The sequence below is a fragment of the Tinamus guttatus genome, unplaced genomic scaffold (assembly GCF_059628265.1).
Source record: "Tinamus guttatus ecotype Peru unplaced genomic scaffold, ASM5962826v1 Tinamus_guttatus_pri_ptg000327l, whole genome shotgun sequence".
NCBI lineage: Eukaryota > Metazoa > Chordata > Aves > Tinamiformes > Tinamidae > Tinamus > Tinamus guttatus.
Window position 1 is genome coordinate 7,770,307 of NW_028288861.1, and position 14,443 is coordinate 7,784,749.

At 33.6% G+C, this 14,443-nt stretch overlaps 1 protein-coding gene across 1 annotated transcript in view; it reads left to right on the plus strand.

Annotated features, from left to right (window-relative positions):
* Positions 1-14,443, plus strand: part of MIA2 (MIA SH3 domain ER export factor 2) — a 36,855-nt gene that overhangs the window by 13,885 nt on the left and 8,527 nt on the right. Inside the window, exons 8-23 of the mRNA XM_088529238.1 lie at positions 120-141; positions 248-336; positions 711-782; positions 1,392-1,502; positions 1,876-1,947; positions 2,307-2,411; positions 5,823-5,945; positions 6,491-6,614; positions 7,251-7,297; positions 7,495-7,585; positions 8,790-8,928; positions 10,802-10,903; positions 12,188-12,248; positions 12,575-12,610; positions 13,537-13,604; positions 14,294-14,376. Coding sequence (XP_088385364.1) covers positions 120-141; positions 248-336; positions 711-782; positions 1,392-1,502; positions 1,876-1,947; positions 2,307-2,411; positions 5,823-5,945; positions 6,491-6,614; positions 7,251-7,297; positions 7,495-7,585; positions 8,790-8,928; positions 10,802-10,903; positions 12,188-12,248; positions 12,575-12,610; positions 13,537-13,604; positions 14,294-14,376 — 1,345 coding nt within the window. The remainder of the gene's footprint in view (positions 1-119; positions 142-247; positions 337-710; positions 783-1,391; positions 1,503-1,875; positions 1,948-2,306; positions 2,412-5,822; positions 5,946-6,490; positions 6,615-7,250; positions 7,298-7,494; positions 7,586-8,789; positions 8,929-10,801; positions 10,904-12,187; positions 12,249-12,574; positions 12,611-13,536; positions 13,605-14,293; positions 14,377-14,443) is intronic.

A 14,443-nucleotide genomic window follows, 5' to 3' on the forward strand; every position in this document is an offset into this window, starting at 1 on the left:
GTAGAGTGCAGAATGTGATTTTTGATTTTTACAGCAGCCCTCATTTGTATTTCAGTCTTAAGTTTCATGATTAAACAATTATGGAATCATGTTTTAAGCATTTATTCTTTTTATTTCAGGTTAGAAGCCGACTTTATGTAGGTAAGCTCATTTCTCATACTGTTTCTTTGGAAAAATGATTTTCTTTCTTGCTACTTTTAAATGAGTATTGCAACATTTAGCCTTTTTTTTCTTTTTTTTTTTCTAGGAAGAGAAAAGCAGCTTGCCAATAAAATTGCTGAACTAGTTGAAGATAAATGCAAAATGCTTGAAAAACTCAGCCTTTGCAAGAAAGAGGTAATTATTCCTCAATTGCTACTGTCTTTTCAAATATCTCAGTGAACCCATTTCTGTATTTGAAGTGTTAAACATGAGCATAAAAGTAAGTGTCTTATTTAAAAAGTGATTCTTCAAATGCTTTTTTTTTGTCAGTATATTTTAAGTGTGTTTAAAGTGTTAGCAAGTTCTGCCTTAAAGCTGAATAGAGAATAGTGCACTGGAAATAAGTTTAAAATGTTTTATGCTGCGATAACCTACTGGGGCTAAACATTTCCAGGACAGTCTATGACTAAATGTTTAGATTGTAGTTATATTTCAGATTAGAGCATCACAAAATAACTCTATTATGTAAGCGATTTTTTTTACATTTTGATATAAACTGTGTCTTTCAGTTTGAAGATTTGGAATCATTTCTGAATGATGATAGCATTGTGAAAGATTCAACAGATGCATCTTTTCTAGAGGTAAAAACATAAAGTGCGAATGACTATTTTTATAATTTAAGGCAGTGTTTTGGAAAATTCTGCATATTTAAGAAAAAAAACTTGATTGTTTTAATTCAGAGCATTGTTTTCATTCTGTCTTTCTGAAAGTGACATAGAAGCAAAGCACTTAAATTGAAAAAAGTTTGTGTAAGGATTATACCATATCTAGAATGGATCACCTAAACTTCTCTTTTTGATAATAGAGCAAATCACATATCAAACAATATTAAATTGCCTAAATGGTAAACTGTTGCTGTAGAGACAGCACAGTGTATGAGGCATATTTTCACATACCTGATATGGTTTGAGTATATCAGTATAACCTACTAGTGCACAGATTAAAATTAAAAATTAAAATTTATGTATCAGGTAAACAGATATATTTAATTCTTAGGTCTATTAGACCTAAGATCCTATAGAGCCAGTTGTTATGTGTTATTAATATGCAAGAGGCTACAGTTCTTTGAGATTTATCCTTGATGTGATGATAGCTGTTAAATGTACTTTGTCACTTAGTATTAAAATGGTATTTGTATCTTTGTATGTAGTTAAGCATGTTATATTAACTATCAAAATAACTTGATTTAGGAAACGCATGAAAAATTGAACAAGGCAAACTTGGAACTCAAGCAAGAAATAGAAAATCTTGAAAAAGAACTGGAAGAAGAAAAACTTAAGCACTCAGAAAATGATGATTTGGTGAGAGTGTAAATAACCCCATCTTTCTCGTTACTCAGTACATACGTTATTTTTTCATGAGAAAGCATTCTGTATGGAAAAGACAAACTATCATTTTTTGTTGTTGTTGTTTCATTTTAATAAATCAAAAATATTTCTCCTTTGTCTCCATCCAAACTCACTTTCATACTAGAAAAGTTAGATCCATGGAACACCTCTCTACACACACACACACACACACACACGCACGCACGCACACGCACACACACGCAGTGTTTTACTGATTTGATAGTAGAAGTCCTCTCATCTTGAAAACTTAAACAATTTTCATAATTGTCTAGTCCTCCTCAGTTAAATCTGTGGAACAAGTTATATGAAAGCTATTTTTTTTCAGGTGGCTGAAATTCAAAAGAAAGTGGAGTCTTTAGAGAATGAAGCAAAATCAATCCAATCCCAAATTGCTGAGGTATGTCTCATCTTTATATTTTTTCTGTTCTCCATATTATTACTTTTTATTGTTTTGTCCATTAAGAAAGCAGAAATAGTATTGCTTTTGAGGCTTTTGTATAATTCGATTTAGTGATAGAAATTACAGGCTTTGATTGCCATTTCCTGGGAAGTAGATACCTGTGTTTTCTTTGCCTTCTTACTTCTCAGTGACACATAGTGCTACAAAAATAATTATTATCAGCAAAAGTAAAGCTGCTTTTTTAAGAATTTTAAGAATACATATTTAAAAACGTACATAGCACAGTCCAAAACTTGAAATAGAAGTCCAGTAAACCATCGTGACCCCATTTCTTATATCTTTCTCATTTCACTTAGGCCAAGTCCACCCTAAAAGTATTTGAGATTAATACAGAGAGACTCAAGACATCTGTTCAAGATGCAGCAGAGGAAAACTGTCATCTCCAGGAAAGTGAAAAACAGGTAGGTTCTTTCTGTTTAAATTATTGGGAAATATTATGTTTTCCTGCAGTGGTATGTATATAAGTAAGACTTCTGAGAAGCTCATCCATGATGTGTTTGTTCATAACACCTGAGCTTTACAGTAAACAGAAAGAGGAATAGGGCACAGTTTTAAAATGAATTTGTGTTGAAATAAGTTTTGTCAAAAATGTTCCTTTTCACAAAGAAATAAATGCTTTTGTTGGAAAAAAATGAAAGACATTGTGGAGAGGGAAAGTACATTCTAGGGTAAGATAGGTAAGAGTTTTGCTGAGGAAATTCTGAGACCTTGAAGAGAAAAAAGTGATTTGAGCACGTCCATAGTCAAGATCCGTTAAAGAGACAACCAGCAAAGGCCCCCATTCAATACAGAAAGTAAAACAAACAGAAAAATTGGAGTGTGTCCAAAGGCAAGTGAGAAATATACTGTAGTATCCATATGGATGAGCTAGTCCAAACTCAGGTAAGTAGTTTGAAGGCGCAGAAAGGATAGTTATTTCTTGATTTTTAACTGTTTGTTTTCCACAATGTAGCCGAACCCCAGAGAATAATTATTTTTAAATTCTTAGCATGTGAAATGCTTGTCCTGTGCATAACTAGTTTTACTGTGAAAATATGCCATCATTTTCTTTTTGTATATTTTTGTATATTTCTTTGTATATTTTTTTAACATTAGACATTCCATGGAATGTTCTGTTTTTATGAGATGTACTTAATTTTCATGCCTGTCTGATTTCCTTGTTGTCTTCACAGTGTCCTGTTGTCTTTGAGGATAGATGTAGAGGCTGATTGTTTTTTTGGCAGCCTTATAAAAAGCCACTGACGGGCCTCAGCCCTCCCCCAGCAGGACATTTTAGGTATCAGACCTACTGATTCAGGAAAACACACACTTCTGGAAATGGAAAAATTTCTGTGCGGGGACATTCCAGTTCCACGCAGCTGCATTCTCATTAAAACCTTCTCTTTTTATTCTTTTTTTTGGTCAAATATATACTCCTTTAGAAGAGAAAAAGAAGTACAAGATATAATTATATTACATTCTATTACATTCTCTTCCTGGACAAATAATAGACTTGGGTATTCACTGTAAGATGATGTTTCTTGACATCCGCCCCTAGCCCCCGTCTCCAATGGGGTCTGGTAGCTTTTGGCATTCAAGGTTTTTATTTGGTTTTTATTTCCTTGTGGAAAGTGTGTTCCTTTCCTTTAATCTTCATTTAAAAAAAAGAAAGAAATTAAAGCAATGTAATACTGAAGACAGAGAATCGCTTACAGTTTATGAACAGTCATTTTATACCAAGCAAAAATAGGAATATTTCAGTAAAAAACAGCCAGGATGTAATTAACCTTTCAGGTTCCTAGTTAGAAATAAAGCTTTTAGAATTATTTTGAGATGAAGTAGACTGGGTATGATAACTTTTTAATCACATGATTTAAGAAGAATTGGAACTCAAGGTATGTTATCTATAAATTATCAACATGTTATCACAGAGTTGTTTTGCAGTTTAAGTAAATTGAGCACATTCGTGTATGTCGTATTTAGCTTTTTTTTTTTTTTTTTTTTGGTAAATGAAAGACCACACTCACAGAACCAGCAAATAAGTTTTTCTTATTAATATTTTCTAAGAAAAGGTAGTTGTAAGCAATAAAAGTTAGGTTTTCTCTACTAGAATATCCTTTTTTATTTTTATTTGTTTTTTTCTTCTCATCTTTAACATTTTAAAGATGGAATTTCACTTGTGTTCAACAGGTAACAAAGATGTTTTTGTTCATGGATGTTAGAGTACTTTCTTCTTCTATCCACTCGGGCTAATTTGTCATAACCTTCTGGCACATCATTGCTTACCTGTTGTAACAGATGTGCTGTCTGAAAAGACATGTATGATGGGTCAGAGAGAAGATTGGGGCCTTTTAATTTGGACAAGGAAACTGTTAATGAACTCCAAACTTTCCGTGCTTGCTTTCTTTTCTGCAGGAACGTTTAAAAATTATATTGCTTTAGCTCACTACAAATCCTTGCTATTTCTCTTCACTGTAATTCTTATATAAAGTCACATCAGTTTAATCTGTTTCTCTCAGTGTAGAATGAGTCTCTTAAAGCTTAGCTTCCCTTTGAGAAATGAAACTTAACCATAAAAGTAGCTGCTTGTGTGTCTTTTGAGCAATATTAGCATCAACAGTGTTTTTGTTACCTGTAATACCTAGTTTGCATGATGCTATAAATTAATATGCAGCATTTACTTCTCGAAATGTGCAGATCTGTGCCAGGTGTTTGCTTAATTTTGGTGACCTACATTTTGGTTTATACCTTTTACTTCATCTTCTGTTAAGAGGTGCTTGTTTGTGTATTTGCATGGCAGTTCCCCTGTCTAACTACCACTTCTGTTCTTATTTTTAGTAGTAGGGACTGTTGCATGTTTGTTGATCAACTAAGATGCTTGTTTTTGTACATTTAGTGCTTTAAGCTGGTTGACTGTTCACAGCTATATTCTTTTCTCAGAATAAGACACATGGTTCCCTATACTTTTATAGTATGGGGGTGTTTCTGATTGTTTTTTAAACCTGAATCATTTTAATATCCTTTTTATAATATGTAGGCAGGATTTAATTACTTAATATGTTGCAATGCTCATTTTTAGTGGACTGGTGAAGTGTAGCGATCCCTTTGACTGCTGTAAAGTATTTTTGTAAAATGCACTTTTACTAGGATGTACAAAAATGTAATCATAAATCCACTTGTCTGTCTTAGTTGACTATACTAATCAGAAAAATATTTACTTCTAGGTTCTGATTATATACAACTGCTGAAACTTTTATTAACAGGGAGGCTATTTTAAAAATCAGACTTAAAAATTATGTTGTGTGGACTAGAGTAGGGGAGATAGGGCAGTTTTGCAAGTCATGCAAATTTACATTGCTTTCTAAAAGCTTCTAGGTTTTCCTTTACCTTGCTTACCTCTTGTAGGTGAAAAAAGAGGAGATATAATTTCTGAAGTGGGTGCACATGTTGGTGGATAAGTCTTGTCCTTTCTAGACATTCCCTGGTGTTCCTGGATGTTTGTTACACGTTGTTGCTAAATTGTCTGTTGATGTTGATGTTGATACTGTCTTTTTTGAGTGAAATAGTAACTGAACTGTTCTGCTAATTTCTTAAAATATCCTCGCAACTAGTTACAATACAGATCTACTGCCACTAAAATAGTGGGACAATAATATAAAATTGTTACTTTCAACTCTTGAGTCTTTAACTGTGTTATAGTCTCTGCCTGTTTAATTCTTACTTGATGAGCTTAAGTTTCTGCATGTACATAGATAATATACATAATAGGCTCAAGTGCTGCTCATCCTTGATTCTTAGTTACAACAATAATCACATTAATATTCTCTTCTTAGCTTTTGCAAGAAGCTGAAGGATGGGGTGAACGATTTACTGAATTAAATGAACAAACTAAAATGTCTCAATCATCTAAAGCAGATATGGAAGAAGTAATGAAAAATAAAGAGAGTCAAGTTAAGGTAAATTATTAGATCTAGTGCTGAGTCAAGTTACTCAGATTACTAATGCTTGCTGTTAATGATTACTAATGCTAATCATTAGCAAATTCTGAGAAAGTCTAACAACCTTTCTGTGTCATAATATGCACTAAGCTGTTTAAGGTTTTTTTGTTTGTTGTTTCCATCCTCTGATGTTTTGTTTCTTGCTAAGCAAACAAGGTTGCTTGGCAGCACAGCGGAGCAGTCTGTGGCAGCCTTGGAAAAAACACATTTAATTCTGAAGAGTATTTACTTTTTTGCTTTGGGTTTGGGGAAGGTCACATATACTGTTAAAAGCATGTTTACTTGGCTATCTGAGGAGTCTTCACTAGGGCATATTTGTTGATCTGCAGGTTATATGTTTTGATAGGATTCTTATGTCCAACATTACTTTCCTATGTGTGAGGATTAATGTGTGAATGGAACTAAATAAAGGAGAGAACTTGAAAAAGTAATTGGAATGGTAACCACATTTCATTGCTTATATTTGTTTTTTTTGTTCTTGTTTTGTGGGGACTTTTTTTTAGTCATTGACACAGTACTTACTAAAGATGAAAGACTGGAGTTCAGCCATAAGAGAAGATGAGAGCACTGAAGATAATCACTGGGACACTGAAATAAAAGGTGAAACAGAAAATGGAGAGCCTTTAGGTAAGGTTTGGCTCGATCCCTGCTTTTAAAATTATTTAATAGGTATTTTAGGAATGTAGAATGAGCCTAGAACTTCCAGAAAAGTTTCAAGATAGAACTTTGACAAAGCCAATGTAGTTTCAAACCTCATCCAATGTTGGTGTTCATGTTGGATAGCTCAGCTTATGCTTAGAAACCTCCAGAATAAAATAGACTGTGATACTGTGGGGCAGTGTACAGAGGTAAAATATATATCCTTACTACAGAGTAACGCAGAGAATTTGATGCTCCGAATGGCTTAGTGTGGCAGCAGAGAAAGGCCTTTCTTCCTCCTGGTTCTCGCTGCAGCTTCTCTGTATGGCAGGGCTGGTTGTAACACAGGGCACAGCCCAGTAAGTCTGACAGTTTATGCTCTGCTCAGCACCTCACTTTGAAATGTAGACATTCTCAGTCTGACCGACAAAACAAAGTATTAAAATACAGGGAAATTTTCCTCTTTTTAAAATATACTATTCTTATTATGATATGTTGAAGACTAGTTAATAAATAATAAATGTTATAAGCAAAATAATGAAAACAGACAAAATATCTCAGTAGTAAGTTCTGTCACAAACCTTCCAATGCTGTTTATGTAATGTGTTCTATTCTGTTAATCAGATGATCAGCAAAAACGAACCATAAAGAAATTGATACATGCTGCAAAGGTATGTGATTTTAAGAAATATGTGGATTGAGGGGGAGAAAAATGGAATAAATGCAATTATGATAAATTCAGATGCAGATAAGCATCTAACAGTAAAACAGAGTTCAGCATCTTTTGATATTTAATTACGTATTTTTACATGCAGATAATTTTTTTTCTGGTGATCTTAATAAGCTAATTTTAATGTTTTGATTGTAGTTAAATGCTTGTTTAAAGACTCTGGAAACAGAAAGAGAACAAGTATATTCAAAACTGTCTGATGAAAATAAAGCTAAAGGAGAGCTTACAGGTAATTTAATGCTTTGCTTTTAAGGGTAATAAGATGCTGTTTTTATCAAATAATATTATAGTCTGTAAGCATTACTTTCACTGAAAAAAGAATTAATACTGCAGGAATAGCTCTGGTTGCTTTACTGCTAAAAATCAGTAATTTAGCTAACTAACTTAAGCAGATATTAAAGTGTAGTGATGTGTGATGACTGCTAAAGCACAATTTCTGAATTTCTTTGTGTGCTGTTGGGAATATAGGAGCTCAAAATACATGTGCCCAGTGATGTTAGTAATTGTGTATTATCTTCTTTATGAAAGAAATCTGGACATGAAACAAACTTTAAATTTTGTAGTTTGTAATGCTGAAAACTTCATAAAATTTAAAATTTTGCATCTGGAAAACTGAGTCTAAAAACATCTTAGTCTGTTTTGTCCTTTGTTGCATTTGTTATACTGAGTTATATTTTATAAAATTAAAATACAGGCACATTAATTCCAAAAAGATCTGGAGTTAGGTATTGCATTTTTAGATAGCAGACAGCAAAGTATTCATCATACTTGAACATACTGAACTTGATTGTTTGAGTAAAACAGTAATTTTGAGGGTCATTAAACTGACATTAAAAAAGTGTTTTCCAAGTGGATTATATCTCTGTTCTGTAAAGGTATTCAGATTTCATTGAAGTTCTGCATCTTGCTCGAAAGAGGCATAGGAATAGTGGCTGGGAAGTAAAGAGCAGGAAAAGGAGCAGGACAGACCTTATTTTGGCTACATAAGACTTTGACAAATCCAAGTTATCCCTTCAGGCCAGTTGGTGAGAGTTCACTTGGCTAAATTTTCAAGAGTATGTGATCATACAGACCTTACTTCTTTAGTAAAATATTTATAATAATAAAAGCTTTAAATGAAATTTGGATTTTGGATTGCAAAACAGTATTGTCCAGAGAAGCTGTGTGAGTCAGAGGGATCAGAAAGGTTGGGTATTTGGTCAGAGCTGCTCTGTGTGGCAGATAAAGAGCATAGTTTCTGTCTTCTATCAAAGAGGCAGTACTTTCTTACTTGTGTAACTGATGGACGCTTATTAGTATATATTACTGCTTATTAAAACAGCATAGCATCAGAGAATATAACAAACCTACTAGTTAATGAAATGTTGCAGTTATTTTGATTTTGTAAACTATGTGTTATTCCCAATATAATTAATTGTTCCTAAATTTGACAGAACGTATAGAAAGCCTCCAAACTGAACAAGCTTCCTTGCAGTCTGAAAATGAACGTTTAGACAGTGAAGTTCAAAAGCTTCAACAAAAACTTAAAGTCATGACTGAGCTTTATCAAGAAAATGAAATGAAACTGCACAGGTACAGGCTCTTCTTGATTTTTATATTCAACACATTATTCGATTGAGATTTTTATACTCTTTTGAGGGCTGAAAATTACTGAAAATTTAAATACTACTTAGCAAGATATTTTAAGTCAAAAAATTCTGGAATGTTAAACCTTCTTGTTTGTTTATTATCAAAGTAATTTTGTAGTAATTATTTTCATTATAATCATGATGTATTCCTTTACGACTTTTCCAAAAGCATGTTGTTTTTTTTTTTTTTCCGAACAAGTCTTAGTATGTGAAGTAGGGTGGGTGAAGTAGGGAAGCTTGGCTCAAAATAAAGATAAGACATAATATGCATATCAAACATAATGAAAGAAAGATATTTTGATGCTGCTTTAATTGTGGGATGTATTTTCTAGGGGGAAGAGAACTGTGTGTGGGGAAGAGTAGGGCTATGTGTAAAACTAAACCTAGAGTTAAAACAGACGGGCAAATTGACTATTTCTGGTAAGCAGCATAGAATCCCTGTGAATCACTTTATCCTGACAAAGAATAATACAATACAAGGACTGTGCTTTTTAACTCCCAGTCAGGATTTCAGTAGGGATTATGGTTTATTCAGTGAAATTCAGAAAGCTAAAGACTGAAAATAGAGTTGTTAAGAATGGAATATTGTTTTAGTAATTAGAAGTGTTTATGTGGTCAGAGGAGGGGGGCATAAAACTAGAATTTCTTTAGCAAGAAACTATTTCAAGGGCCAGACCTAATCTTGAAGGCAGCAAGAAAAGCAGCACAAATTCTGATCCTGACCTGAGAAGTATGCAGCATCTTGTTAAAATGTTTCTTTCGGTAACTGAATTCATACATGATGTGTAGATATTTGAATTCTTGAAGAAGTCCCTGCCCTTTCCCCCAGTCCACTACACTCCCTTTTTAAAATCAAATGCTGGCTTATGTAAAAAAACGAGAAGCCTCTTAAAAAAAGAGACTGCTATGTGCAGCCAAAACAGCAAATGTTTACAGATGATGTCGATGCTATTTAATGACACTGTATTGCAGCTTAGAGCAAATACATGGTGCTTATCAAAGATTTTAGAAAGGCTAAAAAAAGGATTTGGGAGAAGCTGGCATGATTAGATAGCGGAGTAAAAGTGGTGATTAGCTTTAAAGAAAAGTCACACCCGAGCAAATAAAAGGAAAATAGAAAATTGGAATTGAGGATAGACACTTATAGCATGTTCAACAGATCCATGGTTTAGATGCTTTACTAGCAAAGAAGTGCTTTTTAGATAGAGTGACCAGTTCATCCTATTCAGGTCTGTTAGGTGGTCACATTATCTGTGTGTGTTCTGCAGAATTACCTTGTGCCTAATTTGTAATCTGGAATGTGGATGTTTCCTCTTCAACTCCCTGACCAAGGCTAACACAAAAAAAAAGGGGGGGAAAGGGACTTGGAAATAATTTCATTCTTAATGATGAGGAATCATTTTATTCTCTGGAAAACTATTTTACAATTTGAAGTATTGGGATAAATCATCAAAAGTTAGTGCAATTCTATTTTTGTAGATAGAAAATTGGTGTTTACTGCCTAAAGTTGATGTATTTCTGTATAAGAGAAACTTTAATCTTTGGGGCTATGGAAGATCTTTAGAATTTCTTTGGGGAACAGTGATAATCTGAATGTTTCATAGAGAACAATTAATGAGTAAATTAATAGGAATACAGACTACTTGTGTTGCTGTAAAACTCGTTATTATCTGGATAAATAGCAAGTATTTTTTATGCTTATATGATTTGAGTAGTTTTTCTTGAGACACTCTGCAGCATCTTGTTGGTGTGAATTGGTATGAATTGGTATGAATTGTTGATATGAAGTAGAGTTAACCAGTTTGACTTTTTTAAAGGAAACTGACAGTAGAAGAGAGAGAACGCTTACAGAAGGAAGAAAAGCTTTCGAAAGTAGATGAAAAAATTAATCATGCTGCTGAAGAACTAAACAGTTACAGGTAATTACAGATCTTAGTTACTGTTGTCCCTTATTCTAAACTGAAAGACAGACAGTACAAATACCAGTATAAATGTATATGTTTACTTCAAGTTGGTTCTTTTTTTTTAATGCTAATTTGTATGTAATAATAGATGGTAAAGGATTGTTTTATTAGAGAAATTGAGTATGGAAAAATCATTGGCATTTTCTTCCGTTAAAGTGTTGTTTGTATTAATGTGTTGGCTTTAAATGAATGGTAGGAGTTGGTTTCTAGTCTGGAACGCTGTAATGAGCAGAGATAAAAATACCGAGAAAGTTAGAATGCTATGAAATACGTGTAACATGCTCAGTTTTTCTATTGATCCTAACACAGTTACATGTTACAATTATAGAAGCATATATCTTTCTCTCCAAACTTTCCAAGCGGTATTAGTATTTACCAATTCTTTATTAAAATATTGCGTCATAGGAATATTCTCTGTAATTCTTTTTAACTGATTTACTCCATTCTGGGTTAAAAATAGCTGTATATAAGCCAGATGTGCATGTGTGTCTTTGTTTTCTCAAAATAGAACATAATTCTTTGATCTGTAATGTGTATTTCCCATCTTCCTTCAATGTCTATGAGGACGTTGACTGTTATGAATGATATTGGTTAGCAACACCACCTGAAGGGCTCGTTAGATTCATTCTTTCTCTAGAAGGTGGAATTTTTGTAGGTAGGCTTTAGCACTAATGCAGGAATATAGAGTATACCCTTTATGACTTAGTTCAAACGTGGAATTTTTAGAGAGCTCTTATTTTTAAAGAGGATATTAATTTTTCAAAATTTACTCAGCAGTGAATGCATCTTGGGCCAACCTGCTGAGGGAACGCGGGACCTGTCACAACTGCTGTGGGGCAGCTGGCAGCAGAGCTGGCTCTTGGTCCTGGAGTAATCCGGGTGCAAGGCGCTGGCTGTCGGGACCGTTGTGGTGGGCACTAACAGCCCTGCGTTCCAGCCATGTTAGTGTGTTTTCTAAGCTGGGTAAGGGCTGGCTGTTCTTGCATGCTGCAGAGTGTGATATCCTTTATATCACAGGCCATCCAGAGGTTTTTTTCATCATCCCTCTTCTATTCCAATAGGTCTTAGAACTTCTGTTGCTGCTGTCATTTTTTTTAGGAACTCCATGGTCCTAAGTGACAATGCTTCCTTCTGGATATGGAATTTCTCATTCTACCTTGTATTTACTTTGTTTTTTACTGTATTTTAAATGATCTTCCTCAACATACTTTTATTACAGTGTCTTATTTTCCTGTACAGGCAGCGAGCAAAAGATCTTGAAGAAGAGCTAGAAAGAACCATTCGTTCTTACCAGCATCAGGTGAGTGGCTTGTGGTACTTACCCTTCCTCTTTGATGTAGATGCTATTATGGCAACTAAGATAACCTACGTTAAACATTGTATTAGATGCTGTATTTGTATTTTTTTTTTTTTAATTTAAGGCCATGTAGTTTTTGACAAAATTTCATAGCAGAAATCACCAGATAACTTTTAATAAGCTTCCGGTTTAAATTTAGATGTCTCATAATTAGTTATCTACCTATATTAAATTTATGAATGAAAGCTTATAGTTGGTCTTAGATTTCTTTTTTATTTGAATAGTGTATGTGCTTCAGTGATCATCTAATGAATGTCTCTTTTTAACAGATTACTTCACATGAGAAAAAAGCTCATGATAATTGGGTATGTTTCAAATACTAAGATTTATAACTTTGTACCTGAAGTACTGTCATCCTTTTCAATTATTTGGCAGCTTGCTTTATAATTAAGTTTCTTATTTAAAAACAGATCATCAAAAAGCAAAACCATTACCTTTAAACTTGATGATTACTTACAGAAATATACAGAAGCACGTTAAAAAAAATCTTTCTTCGTATAAAATAGTTGCAATAATTAAGCTAGCTACCTATGAGTTCAGTAGAATGATATTCCAGTAAATCTGCTGGAATAAGATGTTGACGTTTAACAAATGCCTGCTTGTTTTGCTAATAATAAAGCTTTTGGCCTTCTTTCAGTGCCATTTTAATGTTTTCCCTGGGTGTACTCCCCTCTATCTACTAATAGCAGACGGTATGTCCTGTGAGAACTCTGTGTTCCACAGAGCTTTGCAAGAATGTTGCTACGTTTTAAATCTTCCTTCAAATATGAAACTTAAAACATGTTAGTCGGGAGATATTTTATGTTTTCACAGAATTGTCTGTGTAAGATAGAATTGAATTAAAAGTCATGATACTTAGTGCTCATAATTTTACAGATCTTAGCTGTATTTTAAAATAAAACTTATTGTATAAAATTTTATACCTTAAATCCTGTACGTATTTTGCAGATGCTTCAAAGCAGCTATAGTCACAGTGTTGTATTTCTGCAGTCTTAAGAAACAGAAGGAAAACCATATCAGTTCCTCAAAAATGTAGATAGTGGAGTTGCTAATGTAATTTGGTGATGTATGCGAGGCTCTGTTCTGTATGCTTTACACGAGTCCTTTATTATGAATATTCAGTTTACACAGTTTATATAGAACCATGTCTTGGATCTATGATCTGTAACAATCATGAAGCATTTAATAAGTAGCAACAAATAAGCATCTGATTTGTTGTCCTTTTCTGAAGTTGACAGCACGAGCAGCTGAAAGACATCTCAATGATATAAGAAAAGAAAATGCACATAACAGACAAAAGTAAGTGCAGTATTGGTGTCATTCTGAACAAAAACAGTTTAGCTGTGCAAATATGTTTTGGATTTACATAATTCACTATTTGCTAGACATAAGTTAAACCATTGTGGCCCAGCCAAGGGACAGCCGTTTCAGAACTGCAGTGGAACATGTGGCATCATTGGAGCACTCCCATAATGACAGCAAACAACAAAAGAAGGAATATGTGAAGTACTGAAATACTGTAGAACAGAACATACTCTGAGGATTTAGGATTTTACCTTTTTTTTTTTTTTTAATCAGCTGAAAGTGAATGAATTTGCAGTTTAACTCCGAAGTTAGTGCTTAGTTAACAGATCCAGTGGGGTGGGGGGAAAAAAGAAGAAAAAACTTCATGTGAAGATTCTCATACTTAATATGAGATCTATAGTACTTGTGAGAATAGTGCCATGCTAAGAAGCTTGACTCTAACATGCCACTTCAATTTTTCGATTGGTGTTTAAGTACAGTAGTGTAGGGAAATGCCTTGAGGGGTTCTTAAATACCACAGAACTTTGAATTGTCTGTCTTAGTTTTTGTTTGTTTTTAGTTATGGAAAGTAATGTCTTGATCTGTTAATAATTTTAATAAAAATATTAGTAGTAAACACTGTAATCAAAACTTTTGTAGTTCCTGGTTATATCTTTCCTTTTTTTGTTGTTGTTTATTTGCAGATTAACTGAAACAGAATTCAAACTTGACCTTTTAGAAAAGGATCCTTATGCTCTTGATGTTCCAGTTAGACCTTTTGGCAGAGGTACAGTATTGAATTGTAAAATAGAGCCTGTCTTTTTTGATTTCTGGTTTTGTTTCCCAAGACCACA